Source organism: Cucurbita pepo, chromosome 17, assembly GCF_057944985.1.
Source record: "Cucurbita pepo subsp. pepo isolate OVF chromosome 17, ASM5794498v1, whole genome shotgun sequence".
Lineage (NCBI taxonomy): Eukaryota > Viridiplantae > Streptophyta > Magnoliopsida > Cucurbitales > Cucurbitaceae > Cucurbita > Cucurbita pepo.
Genome location: NC_141814.1, coordinates 12467737 through 12488099, shown reverse-complemented (window position 1 = coordinate 12488099; position 20363 = coordinate 12467737). Strand labels below are relative to the sequence as shown.

Sequence of the window (20363 nt, the reverse complement as noted above, 5' to 3'; positions counted from 1 at the left end):
ATCTAGAGGTTCTCCATTCTCGTGACAATGCACATATTCAAACCTAATTGAAATCCGTGTTAATATTTCGCTAAAGCACCTGACTCAAGTTCTTAGGCTCTTCGTTGCCATAATCCGCTTCCATCAACGATATCAATCAGTGTCGATCGATAACGTGAAAACACTTCCTGACATTGAATTCAAAAACCCATCTAGAGATTCTCTCCATTCTTCTTTGTTTCATCATGAACTTCTAGCCAACGAGCATACCAATTAGAAATCATTCTCACGACAATGCACAACTCAAACCCAATTAGAAATCCATGTTAATATTTCGGTAATGCCCCTGCTAAAGTTCTTAGGCTCTTCGTTGCCATAATCCACTTCTACCAACAGTATCAACGAATGTCGATTGATATCATGAAAACACTTCTTGATATCGAATTCAAAAATCCGTCTAGAGATTCTCCACACTCATTTGTGTTCATCATGAACTTCTAGATAATGAATACACCGATCAAAAATCATTCTCGTGACAATGCACAGGTGAATCAAAATGATTACTAAATCCCACAAATTTAGAAGCCCATAGGTCAAGTAAATTAATCTTTGAGTTCATGGAGTCTTTAGCATTGAGCAACTCAAATTGAGAACACCTAGCGTGTATATCATCATCATCATCATCAAGAATCAATGCAGAAAAGCATAGATAGCAGTGGAAATATAGACCAAAAGAGCAGAGGAAACCAGAACAACAAGCGCGGCGACAGCATGAACAGCCGATTTACTCCCACAGGACAGCATCCCAAGGCGAATTTGAATGACATTCACCATCGACAGCATCAGGAACAAGCAGCCCATCATGGATCCGAAGGCGGAGGCCAACATCCCAAATCTGAGCACCTTCAAATTGATGTGTGCCCTAAACGCCTCATCCACATCCTTACTGTTCAAAAGGTTAATCGCAAGCTTCAATCCCTGCGCCACAAGAGACGAGAACAGGAAAAAGCTAAACGAAACCACCTCAAACACCAGAAGCTTCCGAGCAACATCAATGCCGGCGTCGCAGACCGAGGAATTCTCGAGACTATGCTGCCCTGGCGTTGTCAATGAAAGCCCTACAAACACCGCGATGGTGAAAAGCGAATTCACATTGACGAGTCCGTCGAGTGTCGTAACGTGGACGCTGGTGGTGGAGGAAGACGACGGCGAGGAGGCGGAGGCGATTCGGAATTCATCGCCTCTTCTCCGGCCATTCTGATTGTCTTTTGGATACGCCTCGGATCTGATCAGAAACAGAGGGAAATGAGATGAAAAAACGAAACGAAACGAAAAGAGAGAGAGAGATTGAGCTTACTTACTCTTCCATGGCGGAATCTGAGATGCGGTCGGAGAAGATTTTCCGGCAAGAAGGTTTGTTTTAGGGATTATTGGAAAACGCAAAAGAAAGAGATGCGTTTTGGAATCAGCTTTGATTCAGAGGTTACCGCTTTATTCTCCTGATGTTTCTTGGTACAAGAAAGGTCAAGTCAAGTCAACGCTAGTCGTGTGGGACCTGGTTCTTTACACGTTAAATTAATAAAAACATTTGAATTCTCCAAGTTTTAACGTAAAATCCGATTTCCTTTTCCAAAACGAAGAACAATTTCTTGAATTCCACAAGCGAGAGCGTCTGCAATCCCTAATTTTGTAACTTCAAGAACAGTTGAACATGATTTGTTGCTCTTACTTCACAATCAGTTCTCGCCGTCTAAAACTCATGTCGACGGCCTCACAGTTCGTCGGCAAGATTCTACGCCGTCGCATCCCTTGATCGTTTCAATCAGTGAAGGGGAAGAGATTTCAGTCATACTCTCAAGTTTCTGTTCATTTCATCTTCGATTTGGATGCAAAGCGCTCTCGACGGATTCGGGACTTCGATTCAGTGAGTTCTCATAATCTGTTTCTAGGTTTCCGTTTCGTCTTTTCTTTGTTTTGATTTACATTCTCTGGTTCTTCGCTGCTTGTTCTGAATATTTTGTTGTTCTTTGTTCCAAGTTCATGCCCTAAATTTGCTGCTAATGAATTTTCCCTGGAAGATTCTTGAGCTTGTGCTACATTTTCATTCTTGTACATAGTTGATTGATAGTTTTACTGATATTTGGTTAGAAACTGGGCTGCCACTTTCTATATTGGTTATGTTAATGAATGTGTTGCAGTGAATTTAGACGACGAATCAGGGCGAGCACACGACTCTATTGAGATTAACGGAGATGCAGCTGAAGGAAATTTGATTTTGGAGCCATATGTTGGTATGGAGTTTGATTCTGAAGATGCTGCAAGAAAGTTTTATGTTGAATATGCGAGACAGATGGGGTTTGTCGTGCGAATTATGCAGCGACGTTGTTCGGGAATTGATGGAAGAACGTTAGCCCGGAGGCTTGGATGTAATAAACAAGGTTTCTCTCTGAATCGAAGAGGGATTTATGGATCAGATAAGAAACCACGGCCTAGTTCACGAGAGGGCTGCAAGGCAACGATTTTGGTGAAAATGGAGAAGTCTGGAAAATGGATTGTTTCAAGAATTGTGAAGGATCACAATCATCCCTTAGTTGTTTGTTCTAATGGTTTCAGCTGCTCGGTGAGTTATTCTGATTCTAGTTTATTTTGTTTGTCGTTTTTTTTTTTATGACTATAAATAGAATGAAGCATGCTAACTATAACAACTCAAGTAGATATTGTCCTCTTCGTGCTTTTCCTTTCGGGTTTCCCTTCACGTATGCTTGGGAGAGGTTTCTACACCCTTATAAGGAATGTTTTGTTCTCCTCCCCAACCAATGTGGGATCCACAATCTACCCCATTCGGGGCCCAGCATCCTTGCTAGCACATTGCTAGGTGTCTGGCTATGATACCATTTGTAACAGCCCAAGCCCACCGTTAGCGATATTGTCCTCTCCAATCATTGTATAGTTAGGAAATTCAGGTTCCTATTAAAAGGATTTTGGCTCCAAGTTGTAGGATGAGTTTTCTCCGCCGTTCAACTATGCTTCGTAGTTGAAAAGGGTCTATGTTGACTTAGATGCTGTGATACCATGATACCATGCATTAAGTTCCGGGGCCCAGTATCCTTGCTAGCACATTGCCCGGTGTCTGGCTATGATATCATTTGTAACAGCCCAAGCCCACTACTAGCGATATTGTCCTCTCCAATCATTGTATAGTTGGGAAATCCGGGTTCCTATTAAAAGGATTTTGGCTCTAAGTTGTAGGATGAGTTTTCTCCGCCGTTCAACTATGCTTCGTAGTTGAAAAAGGGTCTATGTTGACTTAGATACTGTGATACCATGCATTAAGTTCCTTTATTTCTTTGTTTGAATCTATATAAACTTCTCTTGGTTCTGAAAAAATGTGTAACTTTTGCCTAAATCAATGAAAAATGTATGATTTCTTGGAAAGCATTTAGGAGAAACCTCTCTATTTAATGGAAGAGAATGGAGAGGAGTGATAGACTGCCTTATTAATGTGTACATTGGGAGATGGTTAGGGTCAGTCGAGTAAAGTTGTTACCAGGTTGGACCCTATGATAGTAACTGACCTTGGCATGGAACGCTGGTAGTGGCTAGAGCTACTTAGCATATTTCATGTATGTAGAGGGGTGATTTATGGTAAGTGATCATCGAGAGGAGACACGCAGATCACTTTGGAGTCGAGTTGGAAGGAGTGTGGTGAATTTGGGAAAAAGTATTAAGAGTAGAAAAAAGTAGTGGAGGAAAAAAGTAAGGCGGATGAGCTTAGCTCAGTTGGTATAAAGTATGTACCATGGATCAAAAGGTTAGAGGTTCCAATCTCCCACCTATTTATGGTTGAACTAAAAAAAAAAAAAGGAGTAAGGTGTTGGTTGTGTGGTAACATTGAACACGGTAGAAGGTGGAGCAAATAGTGTAGGGTGTTACATAGTTAATGGATTAACACTTGTTTTCTATTTGCATTTGTGAAAATTTGGTATTGATTTTCATTGAAGCCCAAAGCTAGGAGATATTGTCCTCTTTGGACTTTCCCTTCGGTAGAGAGAGGTTTCCATCTATTCTTTTTAATATAGCTGAAGCTTATGATATTGGGAACTAAATCCTGTCATGGACTTTCAGATAGAAAAATGTAACCTCGATATTATTAGATTAGATTACATCTATTCTGTGTTCCATTTGAGGCTGATGGTTGCACTATCTGTATTCTAGCCAATGGAAATAATATATTATTGAGGATTATTGGGAGTGAGTCGCACATTGGTTAATTTAGTGGAAGATCATAGGTTTATATTAAGTGGAAGATCATAGGTTTATAAGTAAGGAATACATCTCTGTTGGTACGAGGTTTTTTGGGGAAGCCCAAAGCAAAGCCACGAGAGTTTATGCTCAAAGTGGACAATATCATACCATTGTGAAGAGTCGTGATTCCTAACATATATTTCCTTTACTTTTTAATCTTTGATGTTTTGGGTTTATTCAAATCTACGACGTATAAAGTGAATCGACATTGATACTTGTAGGGCGACAAAGATAAGAAGATCGAAGAACTTAAAATGGAGTTGGAGCATCAAGAGCAACGATGCGTAGCTTACCGGGAAAAGCTTTTCGATTTCATCTCAACGGTGGAGGAACAAACAGAAGAATTGTCTTCAAAAATACAAATGATCATCGGCAATGTAAGGCAAGTTGAATCTGGTATGCAAAAACATTATCCATTTCGACAATAGTACATAAAACTTGAATATGCACAGAGCTGAAAATTTGAGTCCCAATAATGTTCTTGATTTAGTAATGTATAGCAGCCATTGATGCATTGATCTGAAGATGATAGTATTGAAAGCATTATGATCAATGAATTTCGTAGCGTTTTCTGGTCTTGAATTTATGCTTTTTATTCATCGAAGTTCGATTGAAGTTTATTTCTTTCCCTTACGATCCGCTAAACCTTATTTCAGGACGAGAAAGAAAGGAAACCCACATGTAAAAAATTAACTTTGTTAGTTGAGTTTGATCACCTAGATTATCATACAAAGATCGAATCTAATATTAAAAAGGTTACGAAAGATTTAGTCTAGTGTTTAGGGTTTAGGGTTTAGGAGTCGGACCATTTCGTGCCTCTTTTTTCATTTCTTCGTCGTAATGAATCTTTTGTTCTTAGGCTGCATCAACCGTTCTTTATTACCATAAAGAACTGAAAAGGAAAACCGTCCCTCTTGCTCGATCAGTCATTCTTTTTTAGTTCAACAATTATAGGGTGGGAATTAAATGATAGACTTAATCTATTTTTCTTATCTAACGAGAAAGTAATGAAAAAATGTCTATGTTTTCATTAGGCATGAACCGACCTATCACGTTAAATTCTAACATTTATGATATATAGTAATTGAATCTTAATGGATGTCAATATAAACATAGCTCAACTGACATAAACTTATTCAACACGTTTTTATCTTTGAAGGTACCTATTATCGTTATAATAAATGAATTTCTACTGTTTTAACCTATAAATTTGTCGGAAAAAAGTTGGTAGGAAAAAATAAAAACAAAGAAAGCCAAAATATGTAGGAGAGGAAGACGGACTAAAGTATTGTTTGTTTGACCAATTGTAACCTAACTCGATTAATTTCAAAGCTTGTTGGTTGAGTTTAGTAGACCATGACTTAAGTTAGTTAACCTAATCATAAAATATATTTACTTTATTTTATTGTAGTTAGGCAAATATGTCTATCACTAATAAACTTCTATCAAAATCGATACAAATTTTCACGTACATCAACATACTATCAGACACGAAGTGAGGGAGAGAAATCAACGATGGGTTAGAGAGAAACTGGGAGAAATCGATGAAGGGGCGAGTGAGTCGAGAATGGTAGTCAGGGTTAGAATCGGGAACGTGTGGAAATAAATTATTGACTGCAACGAACGTCTAATGAACTGATGAACTAGTTAACCTTTTTACATGCCTGAGTTGAAATCAAATTGTACCGTGCTTATACTTTCTTTGAACTTGTGTCATATCTACCATTAATTTAGACTAAATTATTGTCGGTACTCTGAAAAAAAAACTAGGGTTTCATGGGAGATGAACGAGCATATCACATCAAAATCGAACTTTATGCACCACATAATTTCAAATCATGATAATTTATTTTACATTTACTAGTTTTTTTTTTTTTTTTTCCACGTTTTAGTTTAGAAATTTGACTGAATTGTATTGTGTAGGTTAGATCATCGCCAACGTCATTCACCATGCCTCCATGTCTCCATTAACTTACAATAACCTTCATTTTTCTATTCATTTCTTAATATTTTATACAAACTTTTGACATTTACAATTCAAAAAGTTACTAAATATATAATTATAACAAAAGCGAGCGGTGACCCGTTATATATCACTATCAGTCTCACGATCTTAAAACTTATCATTATGGAGAGGGTCTAGCCCTACTCCTACCTGTGTCTCGTACCGTTCGATGATTGACCCTGATATCATTTGTAATGATCAAAGCCCACCACTAGAACGTATTGTCTGTTTAGCTCGTTATGTATCGTCGTCAATCTCACGGTTCTAAAATGCACCTACTAGGGAGAGGTTTCCATACATTTACACCTTCTCTTCAGGGAGAGCTAATGCTTGTTGGGTATTTTGGTTTGACACTGCTTCACACCAAAAAAGAAGCAAGCTACGTCTGAGTTAAACTTGGAGATGGAAGTCTTCTTTCGTTTCTCGACAGTGAAGTAAGACTAAGCTCATGAGCTTATTATCCTAGTCGGAACAAGTTGATAGGATCCCGTTTTTTACGTCCCCATGTCCCTCCGGTGCGGCGACATGGGGGGCGAAAAAGGAAACAGAGGGATGGGGTTTCTCTCGCTTCTGAAATACTCGGTTCCCCTCTCTAACCAACGTAGGATCTCACGTCCATGAACGAAACTTTAAAAAAAATTAAATATATATAAAAGGATAAAGTTAATGGGCAGCACGTATGGATTAAACTATTACGAATCTAACCTTATAGAGACCACACTAAATGTTCCTGACTCTATTGAAGTTAGTAACCCATTCCTTTCATCTTTTTGCATTAATAATTGATTTATATAATTGAGGTTTGATTTTATAATAATTAATTAATCATTTATTTAATCCTTCAAATTTATTTTTTTTAAATATTAATAAAATGAGAAAATTCAAACTTAAACAATCGCGTCGGTTTTATAAAGATGGTACGTTGAATTTGCCGCTTTATTTTACGCTAACTTTTTACTTTTTCACGACCGCTATTTTTTCTATTACATCAAGCGAGATTATATCATTTTTTAATTCAAATCGTCATATATTACGTATAATCGCTATCCAAACATCCAAAGTTGTATCAACACAACCATTAATATTTAAAAACGAAATTTATGATTTAACCTAATATATCCCTTCACACCTCGAGTCAAACGTAGGATACAACTTTGGATGTTTGGATAGCGGTGGGTTTTAGTTGTTATTCAAAGATCAATATACACAACGGTTAACGTTCAAGAACGATATTTGTAATTTAACCTGATAGATCAGGTAGGCTCTCGAGTCAAACGTAGGGTCGTTTTGATATACAAAAATATCCGTTATATGTGGGCGGAATTTTAAGGGACATTGGCAACATTATATTTGACTTTGTGTGACAAAAAGGGGTATTATAAATAGATAGAGATGAAGGGAAGAAGATGAAGAAAATGGGAAGGGCTCCATGCTGTGAGAAAGTGGGGCTGAAGAGAGGGCCATGGAGCCCTCAAGAAGACCAAATTCTCATCAAATTCATTCAACAAAATGGGCATTCCAATTGGAGGGCACTTCCCAAAAGAGCTGGTTTATGTCTTATTTGCAAAACCCATTATGTAAATTCTCTTCGATTTGTATCTTATCGTTTGTTTTGTATTGTGTTGTAGGACTGTTACGGTGCGGGAAAAGTTGCAGGCTTCGATGGATCAATTATCTAAGGCCAGACCTTAAACGAGGAGATTTCACTCGTGAAGAAGAGGAAACGATTATAAACTTGCATCAGTTATTGGGAAACAGGTACTTCTTGATCTTTTTCAAATGGGTATCCTCGAAATAGTTCGATTCTTGGGTTTGTTTTAGTTCAACGGATGGGAGGGTTCGAATAACTAAGAGCTTAGTTGAGAGTGATATTTTTTAACTAATTAAGCTATATTCAAGTTGAAATTTATTCGGTTGAAACTTTACTAAAAGTTTCATTTTCAATATTGTTAGTTCTATTACAAATTTGCTAATTGTATTATTTAGTTATGCAATTTGTTTGTATTATTCAGATGGTCGATGATTGCAGCAAAGTTACCTGGAAGAACAGATAACGAGATTAAAAATGTTTGGCACACTTCTTTGAAGAAGAGATTAAACCAAAACCAAACTCGAGAAGATCACACCGAGCTAAACAAGAATGACATCCCTTTTCGAGATCAACCACCATGTTCATCGGATATCAAATCAGACGGAGAGGAAAATGTTGATCATTGTACTAAGAACAACGATGATGATAATGATACCAAACTCGAGGAGCTTGCTTTTGCAAAAGATTTCTTAGAAAATTTATTTTCGGAAGAAGAAATTTTTCCGAACAATTGTGATATAATAAAAAATGATGATCAATCACCAAAAGAAGTTGAAATTTCTTCGGACACAGTTGATGTCATGGATTTTTGGAGAGGTGTTTTTATGAAAGACGGAGAGTTACCCGAGCTACAAGAAATTAATATAATATAAAAAAATGGAAATTTAATGAATTTCCATGATCTGTTCTTAGTTGTACACATTCCTAAACTAAATGGGTTGAATTCAACCTCAACCAATCCGAATATATTGTTAATTTTAAAATATATATTTACTTACAGTACAATTATATATACATATATTTATTTTCTTTCTATGAATATTTTTTCTCTAACTATTCTCAACAATAAATTTTAATTATTTAAAAAAATTTCAAAATATAAATAAATAAATAGAATTATACAAAGCGTACTTAATTTTAGAGCAGTTCTATGTTAAGTGATCTAAGTTTAGCACCTAATATACCTATGGTAGGTGATCTCCTAAAAAGTCAGGCGTGTTTAACTTAAAGCAATCCTATGGTAGGTAATCTCTTAAAAAAAATAATTAAATAAGCATACAAGGTCACCGTGGTCATGTCGTGAGGATGGAAGAGTGCCAAAATCATTAAATAATGTGACCATGACATGAGAGTGTAGAAGAACGTGGAGGGTCATCAGACATCTTGATCCAAATCTTAGGCATAGGATGTTACCGTTTTAAACCAAAAGAGCAAATATGGGGATCGATAAAACTCAAGAAAACACCAAAATGAAGCATGGAGTCTGAGGAGGTCACCATGCAACATAATAGTAACAAATAATGGACCAAATGGGCAATTTAACATTTTGTTTAGCAATACTCCTTCTTCATAAGCAAAGCAGCATTAGTTCCAATCGTCAAACATTAGTAGTAGTACTTCATGTTATCGACTTGAACTCTATTCACACATTTATAATATAAAAGCATCTAACAAGTGTGGCCAAACGCAGATATAAATAGCTATACCTCCCTCCGTTGGCCTCGGTGAGGACGGGTTGGTTACTTGGTGAACATGAGGAGTCATCAGAGAGCTCGTCTTTCACCTCTGTAGATGATGACAAAGACACCATCAGAGGCTCGATTTACAGCATTCACAATGTCAAGTCCGGATCATCATCATAGTCGAAATCTTGCTCGCTTGAATGTCGCATTCTCTTTGCATCCCTCGGGGTCGGTCTTCCCTTTTTTGGTTTCCCTCTGCATATCCAAAGCATAAATTTTCACATAAACTAACTGAAGATTAAAAAAAACCTTCAAAGCTCATTGTTATGAAGTAAAATAGTTCAGGTTACAGATATGAGGGTGTTTATTGTTAAATGGTGTTTCAAGTTACAGAAGTTTAAAGCAACATCATGCAACGAAGGAAACAATTGGCAGAATACTAACTGTCCATTGGAATATATGCCTCCACCTTTAGATCTGCCAGGACCCAAGTCGGATCTCCCATCTTCAACATGGTTCACAAAAGAAGAATGTAAAATTTTAATTCCAAAAAATAGAAGTACTTATTCTTACTGATATCGCTCACCATCTCGTCCAGCAGCAAGCTCTTCAGCCTGAAAATTAAAGGGAAAAGAAAAAAGAAAATATGAAGTATGAGAGCAAACAAACAGTAGAAACTATGGCGAGAGGAAGAGAGGTTGGGACACAGTGTGGTAGTAAGATAAGAGTGATGAGAAAATTTTATGACAGAAAAGGGCTAAAAGTAGAAGATAACAAATTTTACATTTTCCAGATGGAAAACAAAGTATATTCAATAGCACATGCAATGAAACTTCGATGTCATATCATGCTCTTCTTTGCATTTTAACATCTCTTGGTATTGGGAACAGCACCCTAAACCCTAAACAAGTTTTTAAAAACTACTCCTTTCAAGTTTTCAAAACTTTGTTTGGTTTTTGAAAAGAGTAGATAACAAAAGAAAAATCTGCACTAATAAGCTTAATTTCAAAAACCAAATGGTTATAGACGGGGCTAAATTATTCAACTTTCGCCCAATATTTCATCTTGAAGGAAAATTTAAATTTTTCTTTCCACTTTATCTCTCACAGTCTTCAGTAAAAGGAAAACAGACATAAAATAAGCAGGAAGGCTCTCAAGAGCAGCAGCATTACATAAAGTCAACCTTAATCTTCTTACTTTTCTCACTACAATCCACCTTCTCAATAATTAGCTTCCAAGACCCTTCCCTTTCTAGGACTGCCCCTCCCAAGGAAATTCCTTAAAGAATCATGCGTAAAAAACAGCTTTAAAACCCAAATTTCCAGTATAAATCTGAACTTCCTCGCACAAAATATTGATTTTCATCAGATTCATCTTCAGCCTGATACCTCCTCAGAAGTTTAAACACCAAAAAGCAATTCTTCAATCTCTGCCTGACATACTTGCATAAAAGAGAAGTATTCATCCAGAGAATAGAGGTCCTTACCTAAACCCCCAGATGGGTTTTATCTTTTTTAAACCAAATCTATTAAAAGCTACTTTACAATTGTCTTATATGAAAAATGATTTCTCGTATAGCATAACTAAAAGTATTATCGGGAAAAACTATGGCACCAAGGAGAAGTTCTTTGTCCTGTGAGTAGGAAGAATTTGATTGTAGTATCTCATGCAAGATACATAAGCACAGGAGAATGAAAAACTGTCCATGTGAGAGAGTACGACCAGAATAACCAGAAAAATCTTAAATTTCCCATTCCACCACAGGTTGAGTTAAGTACATACAGCAGGGGAGGTAACTGAAGACAACGAGAAGAGCCTATCGTCAAGCTGAAATTTCCTAGACCGCTTCAAACTGCATCCACAAGTATTAGGAAACTTTACTCCACTTTCATATTTTTTAACAAAAATACAAGCCTTCCATTAAAATCAATAAAATTACCCAGAATATGACCAAACAACAAGATAAACGGAAGGAAAAAAAACTTTGTAAAAATACTGAACATTAAATGAACACCACCTCCCAAAGATCTAAGTGTAATTTTCCCTAAATTATATTTTGATAGGAAAGAGAAAATTCCATTGATTCCATTAGTAAACGAAAATTCAATTAACATAAACCTCAGTGTGTTAAGAAGGCAAGAAACACGCAAGAATCAAGCAAGAATCAAGAAACTTTAAAGGAAATTTGCTGAGAAATAATATTATAGACACTCCATACAGAGCAGAACTCTTAGATGCAGACAGGAATCCTTCAAAACCTTTCAAGACATTCCCACATTGGCTTGGATCCTGTAGGTAATTAGTCTCCATGTCATAGACCTGCATATTTCACAGAATATAAGTAGTGACATTACATGGAAGAAAAGCCAAAGAAGTTATCCTAAATGTTTTTTAAGAATACAACACTGATGTTTTTTGCTAATGGGGTAAGCTATTGGAATGTAGCTACCCATGAAAGAAAAGGTTAGGTTTATTGTAACTTTATAAATAATGATATCAACAAAAAGTTTCAGTTTCTTGTTCAATTATTATTATTTAAAAAAAAAAAAAAATTACTTTCTGCAGGTGCAATAAGTTGGGAGAACGTTTCTTAAAATCTTTGATATTCTTTGCTTTTTGATAGTAGATAAAGGTAGAACTCTCCTGCTGCTAATGGGAGTGAGTCTGAAAAACAAAGCTAGGTTGTTGCGGGTAAATGCAGTAAAAACTATTCTTTAGTGTAGTTGGTTTGCCAAGGAATCTTTCAAGAACAATCATTAAATTCATGTAAAAGATATTATTCTCATAAATGTAGTCAACTCTATCTGGAGGGTTATGCCATAATTGTTTGGTAATTAGTCTTCGCATTTGTCATCAGTTGTTACCGTAAGGGTTCTTGTATGCTTAAATAGAGAGTTCCAATTTGTTGTTGTTAAGGAGTTTCTTCTGAATTCTGTCATTAGCACTTCTTTTAGGTAGAGGGTCCATAGAAAAAGTCTCATTTTTCTTCGAAGTTTTTCATTTCCATATCAAATTAGACTGCATTTCAGTTACTTTGATGCTTGAGGACATAAAACCACATATCATTATACTGTTCTAACTATAACTAGTATCAAACTGCAATCGTTTTCTTTCTAAAGGAAATGCAAAAACGTAGATACAAGAACAAATGTGAGACAGTGAATTTAGAACAAGTGACACCAGAATTCAAATAGCAAAAACGTAATAAGTGTAGAAACGTAGATAGCCAAATAAAATAGTACACAGAAAACGAAAAACCTAAAAACCTGCTTCTCGATAGTCCGAAGCTCATCGTGGAGTTTGGCTCTCCTGGTTAGAAGACCAGCGAGCATTGCGGACGGATTTGTGGCAGTCTTTTGACCTGAAACATAATTTTCCATAATCAAGAGCGCGAAGAACAGACGAATTCAAATTGAGAAGAAGAGAAAAAATCGAAGAGGAATGTAACGGTTACCTTCAGCTTCCATATTGTCGCGGGAAACCTAGAAGAACCCTAAGATAATTGGGGGAAATTTTGAAGAACACGACGAATCTACCAAAATCTTATTTATTTGGGAATAAAACACATTACAAATTAATCTTTATTGCTTCTTTATTTATTTACTTTTTTTTTTTTTTTAAAAATTCTAAATTCAAAAATAAAAATATTTTCCTTTTTTTAAACCACATAAAAATACATTTTAATACATAATCATTTATAAAATTTTAAATATTTTTTTTTATTATTATTTTTTTCGGATTAAAAAATGCATTCATATCTTAAATATATATTAATAACAAAAATAATTATTCAAAATTTTGTTAAATTTTAAATTAGAGAGACCAAATTTATAATTTAACCTAAAATTGTCTCGAACATTTTCAAAATAATATTTCAATCGAGTCCTTTATACATTAATAAAATTTTAAAATACAACGAAAAATATCCTATTTAATAATCCTCTAATTTTTTTTTTTTTCCTCACAAACTTTTACAATATTTTTCGTTTATCAAAAGTTTGGGCACCCCTTTCATTGGGGCTGCAATGAGCTGTTCGACTAGCTGCCTCGATCTCGTCTCTTAGATGTGAAACTTGGGAACCTGCAAATATTTTTGTGAACTAGTTACGAGAGGCTTTATCGTCCAAGATACACATACATGGTAGAATTAAAATGGTAAATCAAGCATACCTTCCAATGAAGTTTGCAAACGTTTGAGTATACAGAGTTGCAGATGTCACAATATGCTTGGAATCTCAACATTGGCAACCACCCTTTTCAAGATCCTGGAAAGGTTCTATGAATAAACTTTTACGTGATAACTTTATAAAATTTCTAATCATGAGTTATAGTAGGAAGAGATGAAGAGACTATTTTAGACTTCGACTATGATGTGGTATTTAAACATCACGAAAGCTAAGCAGGGTTCAAAACTATAACCTCAAATTAGGATTGGAAGGGAACTGAACTGTATCATACCAAGCCTACGAGAAAGAATCTTTCCCTTACCACAGTGGCCTTCTTCAAGACTGTTCAGGAACATAGATCCTTGGGTATACCTGCAAAATGACTTTCTCTACCGCCTACAAGCTTAGCTTTGATTTAGCTTCCAACTAAGGCTCAAGGAGTTCTTTTCTTGAGATTGAGTGAACGATCTCATAGCCCTCCACCCGTGGCCCACAAAAGCGCTTTAGCCAAATCTGAAGCTAGAATAGAGGGAAATAAATGATTTCGGTAGACAAGTCAATATGGGATCTATAACTACAATAAGAATACTCGTGATTCAGGGAGAGTTGGAGATTTAAAAACCAAATACCCAAGTGATTAGATCCAATACTCTAAATCATCAGAAATAGGTTCATTCATTGTACTGAAAACATGATCTAAAACTTCATAAATCAACTTGGAACTTGGATGTGCTTTATCAGCAACATGAAAACAATGGGTCTTTGTATTGATGTTAATCCAACTACAACCAGGAGACTTCCTCAGACCTCTTTCCTTCATGGTGTGTCTAAGCTCAGCTACCAGATCCCATCTGCTAGCAGAAGCATACAAATTTGACAGTGAGATGAAATTAGAAGGATTTTCCGGTTCTAACTCAATAAGAGATCTGTAAGCCAATTCCAAAATCTTGTAGTCCTTGTATCTTATAGAAGCAGAAACAAGGGCTCCCCAGACGCTGGGACCGGGTTCTACTGGCATCGTTTTGATAAAATTCAATGCTTGTTCGAGTTCGCCCATATTGCCCAACATGTCAACTATAACAGCACAGATCTCGGCAGTTGGTTCGACTCTATAGTCCTGAACTGCAGTGCTGTATAATTGGAGACCTTCCTTTATTAAACCAGACCAACTACAAGCGGATAAAACTCCGACTACAGCTATCTGATCTGGCTTGATACCGAGCTTGATCATATCGTTATACAACCTTATGGATTCCTTGCCCTGTCCGTGTAACCCATAAGCAGAAATTAATGTAGTCCAAGAGATTGTATCTTTATGAAAGGAATCAGATTCAAACACTTTTCTTGCCTTCTCCAAGCTACCACATTTTGAATACATATCAATTAGAGCATTACACAAAGATGCATCATCATTGAATCCTTTTCTGATGGCAAAACTATGGATTTGTTTTCCATTCATTAATCCAGCAAGTGAATTACAAGCCGGGAGAAGACTAATAAGGGATATTCTATTTGGTAATATTCCATCTCTCATCTGCATTTCCTGGAAAAGAATCAATGCCTTATCTGGATCTTTATTTTGTACATAACCTCTTACCATTGCTGTCCAAACATAAATATTTCTACGCTTCATTTGGTCAAATACATGCCTAGAGGCAGTGATCTTATTGTCCCTCGAGTACATATCAATCAAGCCGCAACCGAGATGAACATTTGAACCAAAATCAAGATCCAATTCGTTCTTCACTATATAACAATGGAGCTCTTTCCCATAATTCAATTTCCCAATGGGATTGCCACACAAAGGCAGAAGACTCGAAATACTAAACGCATCGGGTTTTACTCCATCTATCTGCATGCTTCTAACAACAATGTCCCACGCTTCTTTAACATAGAAACAATCATTAGAACTTGCATAGCCAGCCAACAGGACATTCCATGAACCAGAATTTCTTTCTGGCATTTCATCAAATAGCTTTAAGGATTCTTTGCACTCCCCATACTTGAAATACATAGATATGAGGGAATTAGCAACAACAATGTCAAATATGAACCCAAGTCGAACAATCTTCCCATGAATCGATTTCCCAACAGTCACATTCCTAAGCTCGCTGGATGCTTTTGCCAATGTGGATAGTGTAAAGTCATCCGGCACTATGTCGCATTGCTGCATTTCATTAAAACGATGAAATGCCCCATGGAACACACGATTCTTAACATACCCATTAATCAAGGAGTTCCATATGCAAACAGTCCTAGTTGAAACCAAGTCAAATATGAGAGTTGACTCATTAAGGTCACCACAAGTTGAGTACGCAGAGATAAGTTTAGTAATCAAGAAATTATTTTGTTCCAACCCATGAGTAATAACCTGCGCATGAGATTCGCGGATGAACTTCTGAGATTGTTGATTGATGGCGTGCTGAAGAATATGGAGGAGACGCTGAGGTGGATAAAGATCACGCCCGAAAAGAGTAGAGTAGCAATGTGAGATGAATAAGCCACAAGGCTTAGGCACAAAAACAAGGTTCATCAAGCAGAAACCAATCCAACCCACTGCTCACAAATTATACTCACAAACACTTCAATGACGACGAGAGATGTCCTTGCTGGTGCTTGTTTCCTGGAAAAGAAAAGGAAGAACAAGAACTGATGTTATAAAAATTACACTTTTTAAATAAGATATTATTAAAATTGTACTTCCCCTCACTATTAGATCATACCAACCTTTTGAACATTTGAGAGAGAGCATAAATAGAAGTATCCAAGTTATTGACATTTCTTTTATCTCATCAACATGAAAACTTCTCGTGTTACCAAGAAAATAATTCTTGATAGTGTGAAATTTAATCATCCACCTCTTTTGACTTCCAATTTTGAAGGGTTTCCTTGATCATGATATTGAGAGGTTAACTTCTTTCTTGTCTTTACTTTAGTCAATCTTTCCTTCCCATTGTTATAAAAACCATCTCTAAAGATAAAGATGGCACATAACTAGCATGATGGAGATGGTTTCACAAGTATAAAAGACGATTGGCAAATATTGTCATCAATATGACCAGATGTTGCTTTTATCTTTTGCATAAATTGACAACCACACAGGGGCAAAGCCAGAAATTTTCGTAGCTAGGGACAAAATTTTACATTTTAGCTTCTTAAATATGTAATTTTTAAATTTGGAAATATTATGGAGGTAAATTAGAAAAAGAAAAAGAAATTATTTCAACCTCTTAACATTGCTTTTAATATAAAACAAGCCAAGAGGAGTTCAATAGCCCCCTCCTTCCTTCTTCACTCTGCCCTTGACCACATACCCGGTATAGTTTGGTTCGTTTTGGTTCATCAATGTGGTTCCATTTCTTCTAAACCAAGTCAAGTTAATTTCTTTTTAATTTCAAGTTATTCTCATATTTCACACATTTTACTTTGGCAACACAAATTTCTTATTCATTTCCAACACATGCATTCTAGTACAAACTAGTCCTAATTCAGTGAAGTTTTCAACTCTGGATCAAGTACATCTCACAACTTTTACCAGAAAAGTAAGAAATCAGTTCTTCAATGGCCATAAATGTAATTTAGCAAGAGAGAATCACAACAATCCAGCAAGATACACAGATGAACACAATACACCAACATTCCCAAGCTCAAACAACCAATAATAAGCGAGAAAGAAAAAAGTAAGACGCGAACACAAAGCAGTAACTCACCGGAGAAGAAGATACAGAGAGGGCGATGAACTAATCCAATGGGTTTCTCACTGAGTGTTTTCTCGAATCGATTGAAATTCATAAGGATTGCAATTTGCTTGCATTATATCAACCAGTTGGACCAGTCTGGTTCGTTCTTTGTTACGGTCGATTTTGTCATCTCGTTGGGAGAACGTTTTTTTTTTAAGATCTTTAAAATTCTTGAGTTTTTTTTTTATAGAAGATAAAAGGTAGAACTCTCCTGCTGCTAATGGGAGTAAGGCTGAAAAACAAAGCGAGGTTATTGCAGGTAAATGCAGTAAAAACTACTCTTTAGTGTAGTTGGTTTGCCAAGGAATCTTTCAAGAACAATCATTAAAGTCATGTAAAAGATATTATTCTCATAAATGTAGTCAACTCCATCTGGAGGGTTATGTTATAATTGTTTGGTAATTAGTCTTTGCATTTGTCATCAGTTGTTACTGTAAGGGGTTCTTGTATGCTTAAATAGAGAGTTCCGATTTGTTGTTGTCAAGGAGTTTCTTCTGAATTCTGTCATTAGCACTTCTTTTAGGTAGAGGGTCCACAGAAAAAGTCTCATTTTCTTCAAAGTTTTTCATTTCCATATCAAATTATACTGCATTTCAGTTAGTTCGATGCTTGAGACATAAAACTACATATCATTGTACTGTTCTAACTAAAACTAGTATCAAACTGCAATCGTTTTCTTTCTAAAGGAAATGCAAAAACGTAGATACAAGAACAAAAGTGAGACAGTGAATTTAGAACAAGTGACACAAGATTTCAAATAGCAAGAAACGTAGGTAAGTAAACAGAAAACAAAAATCCTACAAACCTGCTTCTCGATAGTCCGAAGTTCGTCGTGGAGTTTTGCTTTCCTGGTTAGAAGACCAGCGAGCATTGCGGACGGATTTGTGGCAGTGTTTTGACCTGAAACATAATTTTCCATAATCAAGAGCGCGAAGAACAGAAGAATTCAAATTGAGAAGAAGAGAAAAAATCGAAGGGGAATGTAACGGTTACCTTCAGCTTCCATATTGTCGCGGGAAACCTAGAAGAAGCCCTAAGATAATTGGGGGTAACTTTGAAGAACACCAGGAATCTTCCAAAATCTTATTTATTTTGGAATAAAACACATTACAAATTAATCTTTATTTATTTACCTTTTTTTTTTTTTCCCTATTCTTATTCAAATTTTTATTTGGTAAAAAATAAGTAAAATGTTAGTAGCTATTTATTTTTAAAAATAAAATTGGTTATTTTATTAAAATTTACCCCTCAATTTTAATATTTATTTTTAAAAATTACTCTTTAAATAATTAAAAAATTATATTTTAAGAGTTCGTGAATAATAAATAACAACATATATATATATATATATATAGAACATTTTAAAATTAACAATAAATTTAAGTTAATTCTGTTGGATGATGGAAGTCCCACATCGGCTAGTTTAGGGAATGATCATGAGTTTATAAGTGAGGAATACTAACTCCATTGGTACGAGGCATTTTGGGGAAGTTCAAACCAAAGTCATGCGAGCTTACATTCAAAGTGGATAATATCATATTATTGTGGAGAATCGTGTTCCTCTTACCTTTTGGGGAAGAGGGATGTTGGATGATGGAAGTCCCACATCAACTAGTTTAGGGAATGATCATGACTTTATAAGTGAGGAATACTAACTCCATTGGTATGAGGCCTTTTGGGGAAGTTCTAACTCCATTGGTATGAGGCCTTTTGGGGAAGTTCTAACTCCATTGGTATGAGGCCTTTTGGGGAAGTTCAAACCAAAGTCATGCGAGCTTATTATGAGGCCTTTTGGGGAAGTTCAAACCAAAGTCATGCGAGCTTATTATGAGGCCTTTTGGGGAAGTTCAAACCAAAGTCATGCGAGCTTATACTCAAAGTGGACAATATCTTACCATTGTGGAGAAGGTTTTTTGGGTCATTTTATATAATTATTAATTTTTTTTTATATAGTTTTACCAAAATTTTCAAAATTGTTTTTATTTTAGCAAGAAATTTAAGGATATTTTATTTAAGAAATAAAAAACTTTATCATTCAAAATTGTTTTTATTTTAGCAAGAAATTTAAGGATATTTTATTTAAGAAATAAAAAACTTTATCAAAACAAACCCTAAACTTTTAATTTCGTTTTCTTTATATTCATAAGTTTTTTTTATCACCAATACACCACTGCATTAGTCGAACTATGTTCAAATTGGTAAATAATAAAAAAAAAATAACCTTAAATAAAATATTTTAAAATAAAAAAATTAATTTCATTTTAGTCCTTATATATACTTTATCTTAAAATTGTTACTATGAAATTAATTTTTTGCAAAATCAATTAAATAATAATAATTCACATATTAAAAAAAACATAATCGGAACATATCGAACAATAAACTAATTACAAGTATCCGTTTTAAGATTTATTAAAACTACACGATTCGTGTAACGTTGAAATTCAACTATATTAACTATAAAAAAAAATCAACTAATACTCCAAACATCCAAAAATGGGTCATTGGTTTTATCCATTACACCATCTGGTTTCTTTGACTTTCTTTTTCTTCCCTTTTTTCAGGTTGACCATAATAACAACCCTAACAAATAATGTAACATGTGTTATAATTATTATATCTTATTATAATCCTCAAATAACAATAATAAAAATGAGGTTTTATACATCATTATTATTATTATTATTATAAACATTTAATTAATTAAAATATATATATGCGTCTAGAAGAATGAAGCCGATCAATAATGACTATAATTAACGACCGAGTATACAAATATATATATATATATATATTCCCTCAGATTGCGAATATTTGAAATTTGGTAAAGACCCACCCCTTGTTTCAGTCAGAATGAGTCCCCGGGACCTTGGGACATTGGCTTCTGCCAATAGT

The 20363-nt window shown here is 35.3% G+C and overlaps 4 protein-coding genes and 1 pseudogene across 12 annotated transcripts; 2 read left to right on the top strand and 3 right to left on the bottom strand.

Moving 5' to 3' along the window:
• Window positions 1-556: 556 nt before the first annotated feature.
• On the bottom strand, window positions 557-1472 carry LOC111778883 (uncharacterized). The gene is made up of 2 exons (XM_023658882.2): window positions 1341-1472; window positions 557-1264 (listed from the first exon to the last, which is right to left on the bottom strand). Exons 1-2 carry the CDS (start codon window positions 1346-1348, stop codon window positions 670-672), a joined length of 603 nt encoding a protein of 200 aa, XP_023514650.2. The 5' UTR covers window positions 1349-1472; the 3' UTR covers window positions 557-669.
• Window positions 1418-4866, top strand: LOC111778882 (protein FAR1-RELATED SEQUENCE 5). 2 transcript variants are annotated; one of them, XM_087119327.1, is made up of 3 exons: window positions 1418-1903; window positions 2187-2599; window positions 4506-4866. In XM_087119327.1, exons 2-3 carry the CDS (start codon window positions 2273-2275, stop codon window positions 4710-4712), a joined length of 534 nt encoding a protein of 177 aa, XP_086975453.1. In that variant the 5' UTR covers window positions 1418-1903; window positions 2187-2272; the 3' UTR covers window positions 4713-4866. The 2 variants fall into 2 exon arrangements, with proteins under 2 accessions (XP_086975453.1, XP_023514649.2); XM_023658881.2 differs by having other exon boundaries at window positions 2178-2599.
• Window positions 4867-7679: 2813 nt separating this feature from the next.
• LOC111779240 (transcription factor MYB13 pseudogene) lies at window positions 7680-8752 on the top strand (annotated as a pseudogene). Its single transcript, XR_015413464.1, has 3 exons — window positions 7680-7837; window positions 7918-8047; window positions 8302-8752. The product of XR_015413464.1 is annotated as a transcription factor MYB13 pseudogene (transcript).
• A 660-nt stretch (window positions 8753-9412) lies between these two features.
• On the bottom strand, window positions 9413-13137 carry LOC111779336 (uncharacterized). Its single transcript, XM_023659477.2, has 7 exons — window positions 13017-13137; window positions 12829-12923; window positions 11781-11881; window positions 11345-11414; window positions 10149-10176; window positions 10007-10067; window positions 9413-9817 (listed from the first exon to the last, which is right to left on the bottom strand). The coding sequence occupies exons 1-7, from the start codon at window positions 13027-13029 to the stop codon at window positions 9712-9714; spliced, it is 474 nt and encodes a 157-aa protein (XP_023515245.1). The 5' UTR covers window positions 13030-13137; the 3' UTR covers window positions 9413-9711.
• A 292-nt stretch (window positions 13138-13429) lies between these two features.
• On the bottom strand, window positions 13430-18551 carry LOC111778059 (putative pentatricopeptide repeat-containing protein At3g23330). 7 transcript variants are annotated; one of them, XM_023657685.2, is made up of 6 exons: window positions 18462-18551; window positions 18274-18368; window positions 16306-16351; window positions 16100-16171; window positions 13733-15983; window positions 13430-13643 (listed from the first exon to the last, which is right to left on the bottom strand). In XM_023657685.2, exons 4-5 carry the CDS (start codon window positions 16105-16107, stop codon window positions 14366-14368), a joined length of 1626 nt encoding a protein of 541 aa, XP_023513453.2. In that variant the 5' UTR covers window positions 16108-16171; window positions 16306-16351; window positions 18274-18368; window positions 18462-18551; the 3' UTR covers window positions 13430-13643; window positions 13733-14365. The 7 variants fall into 7 exon arrangements, with proteins under 7 accessions (XP_023513453.2, XP_086974987.1, XP_086974986.1 ...); XM_087118861.1 differs by having other exon boundaries at window positions 13733-13827; window positions 14011-16351; XM_087118860.1 differs by having other exon boundaries at window positions 13733-13827; window positions 14021-16351.
• Between the last annotated feature and the right edge of the window lie 1812 nt (window positions 18552-20363).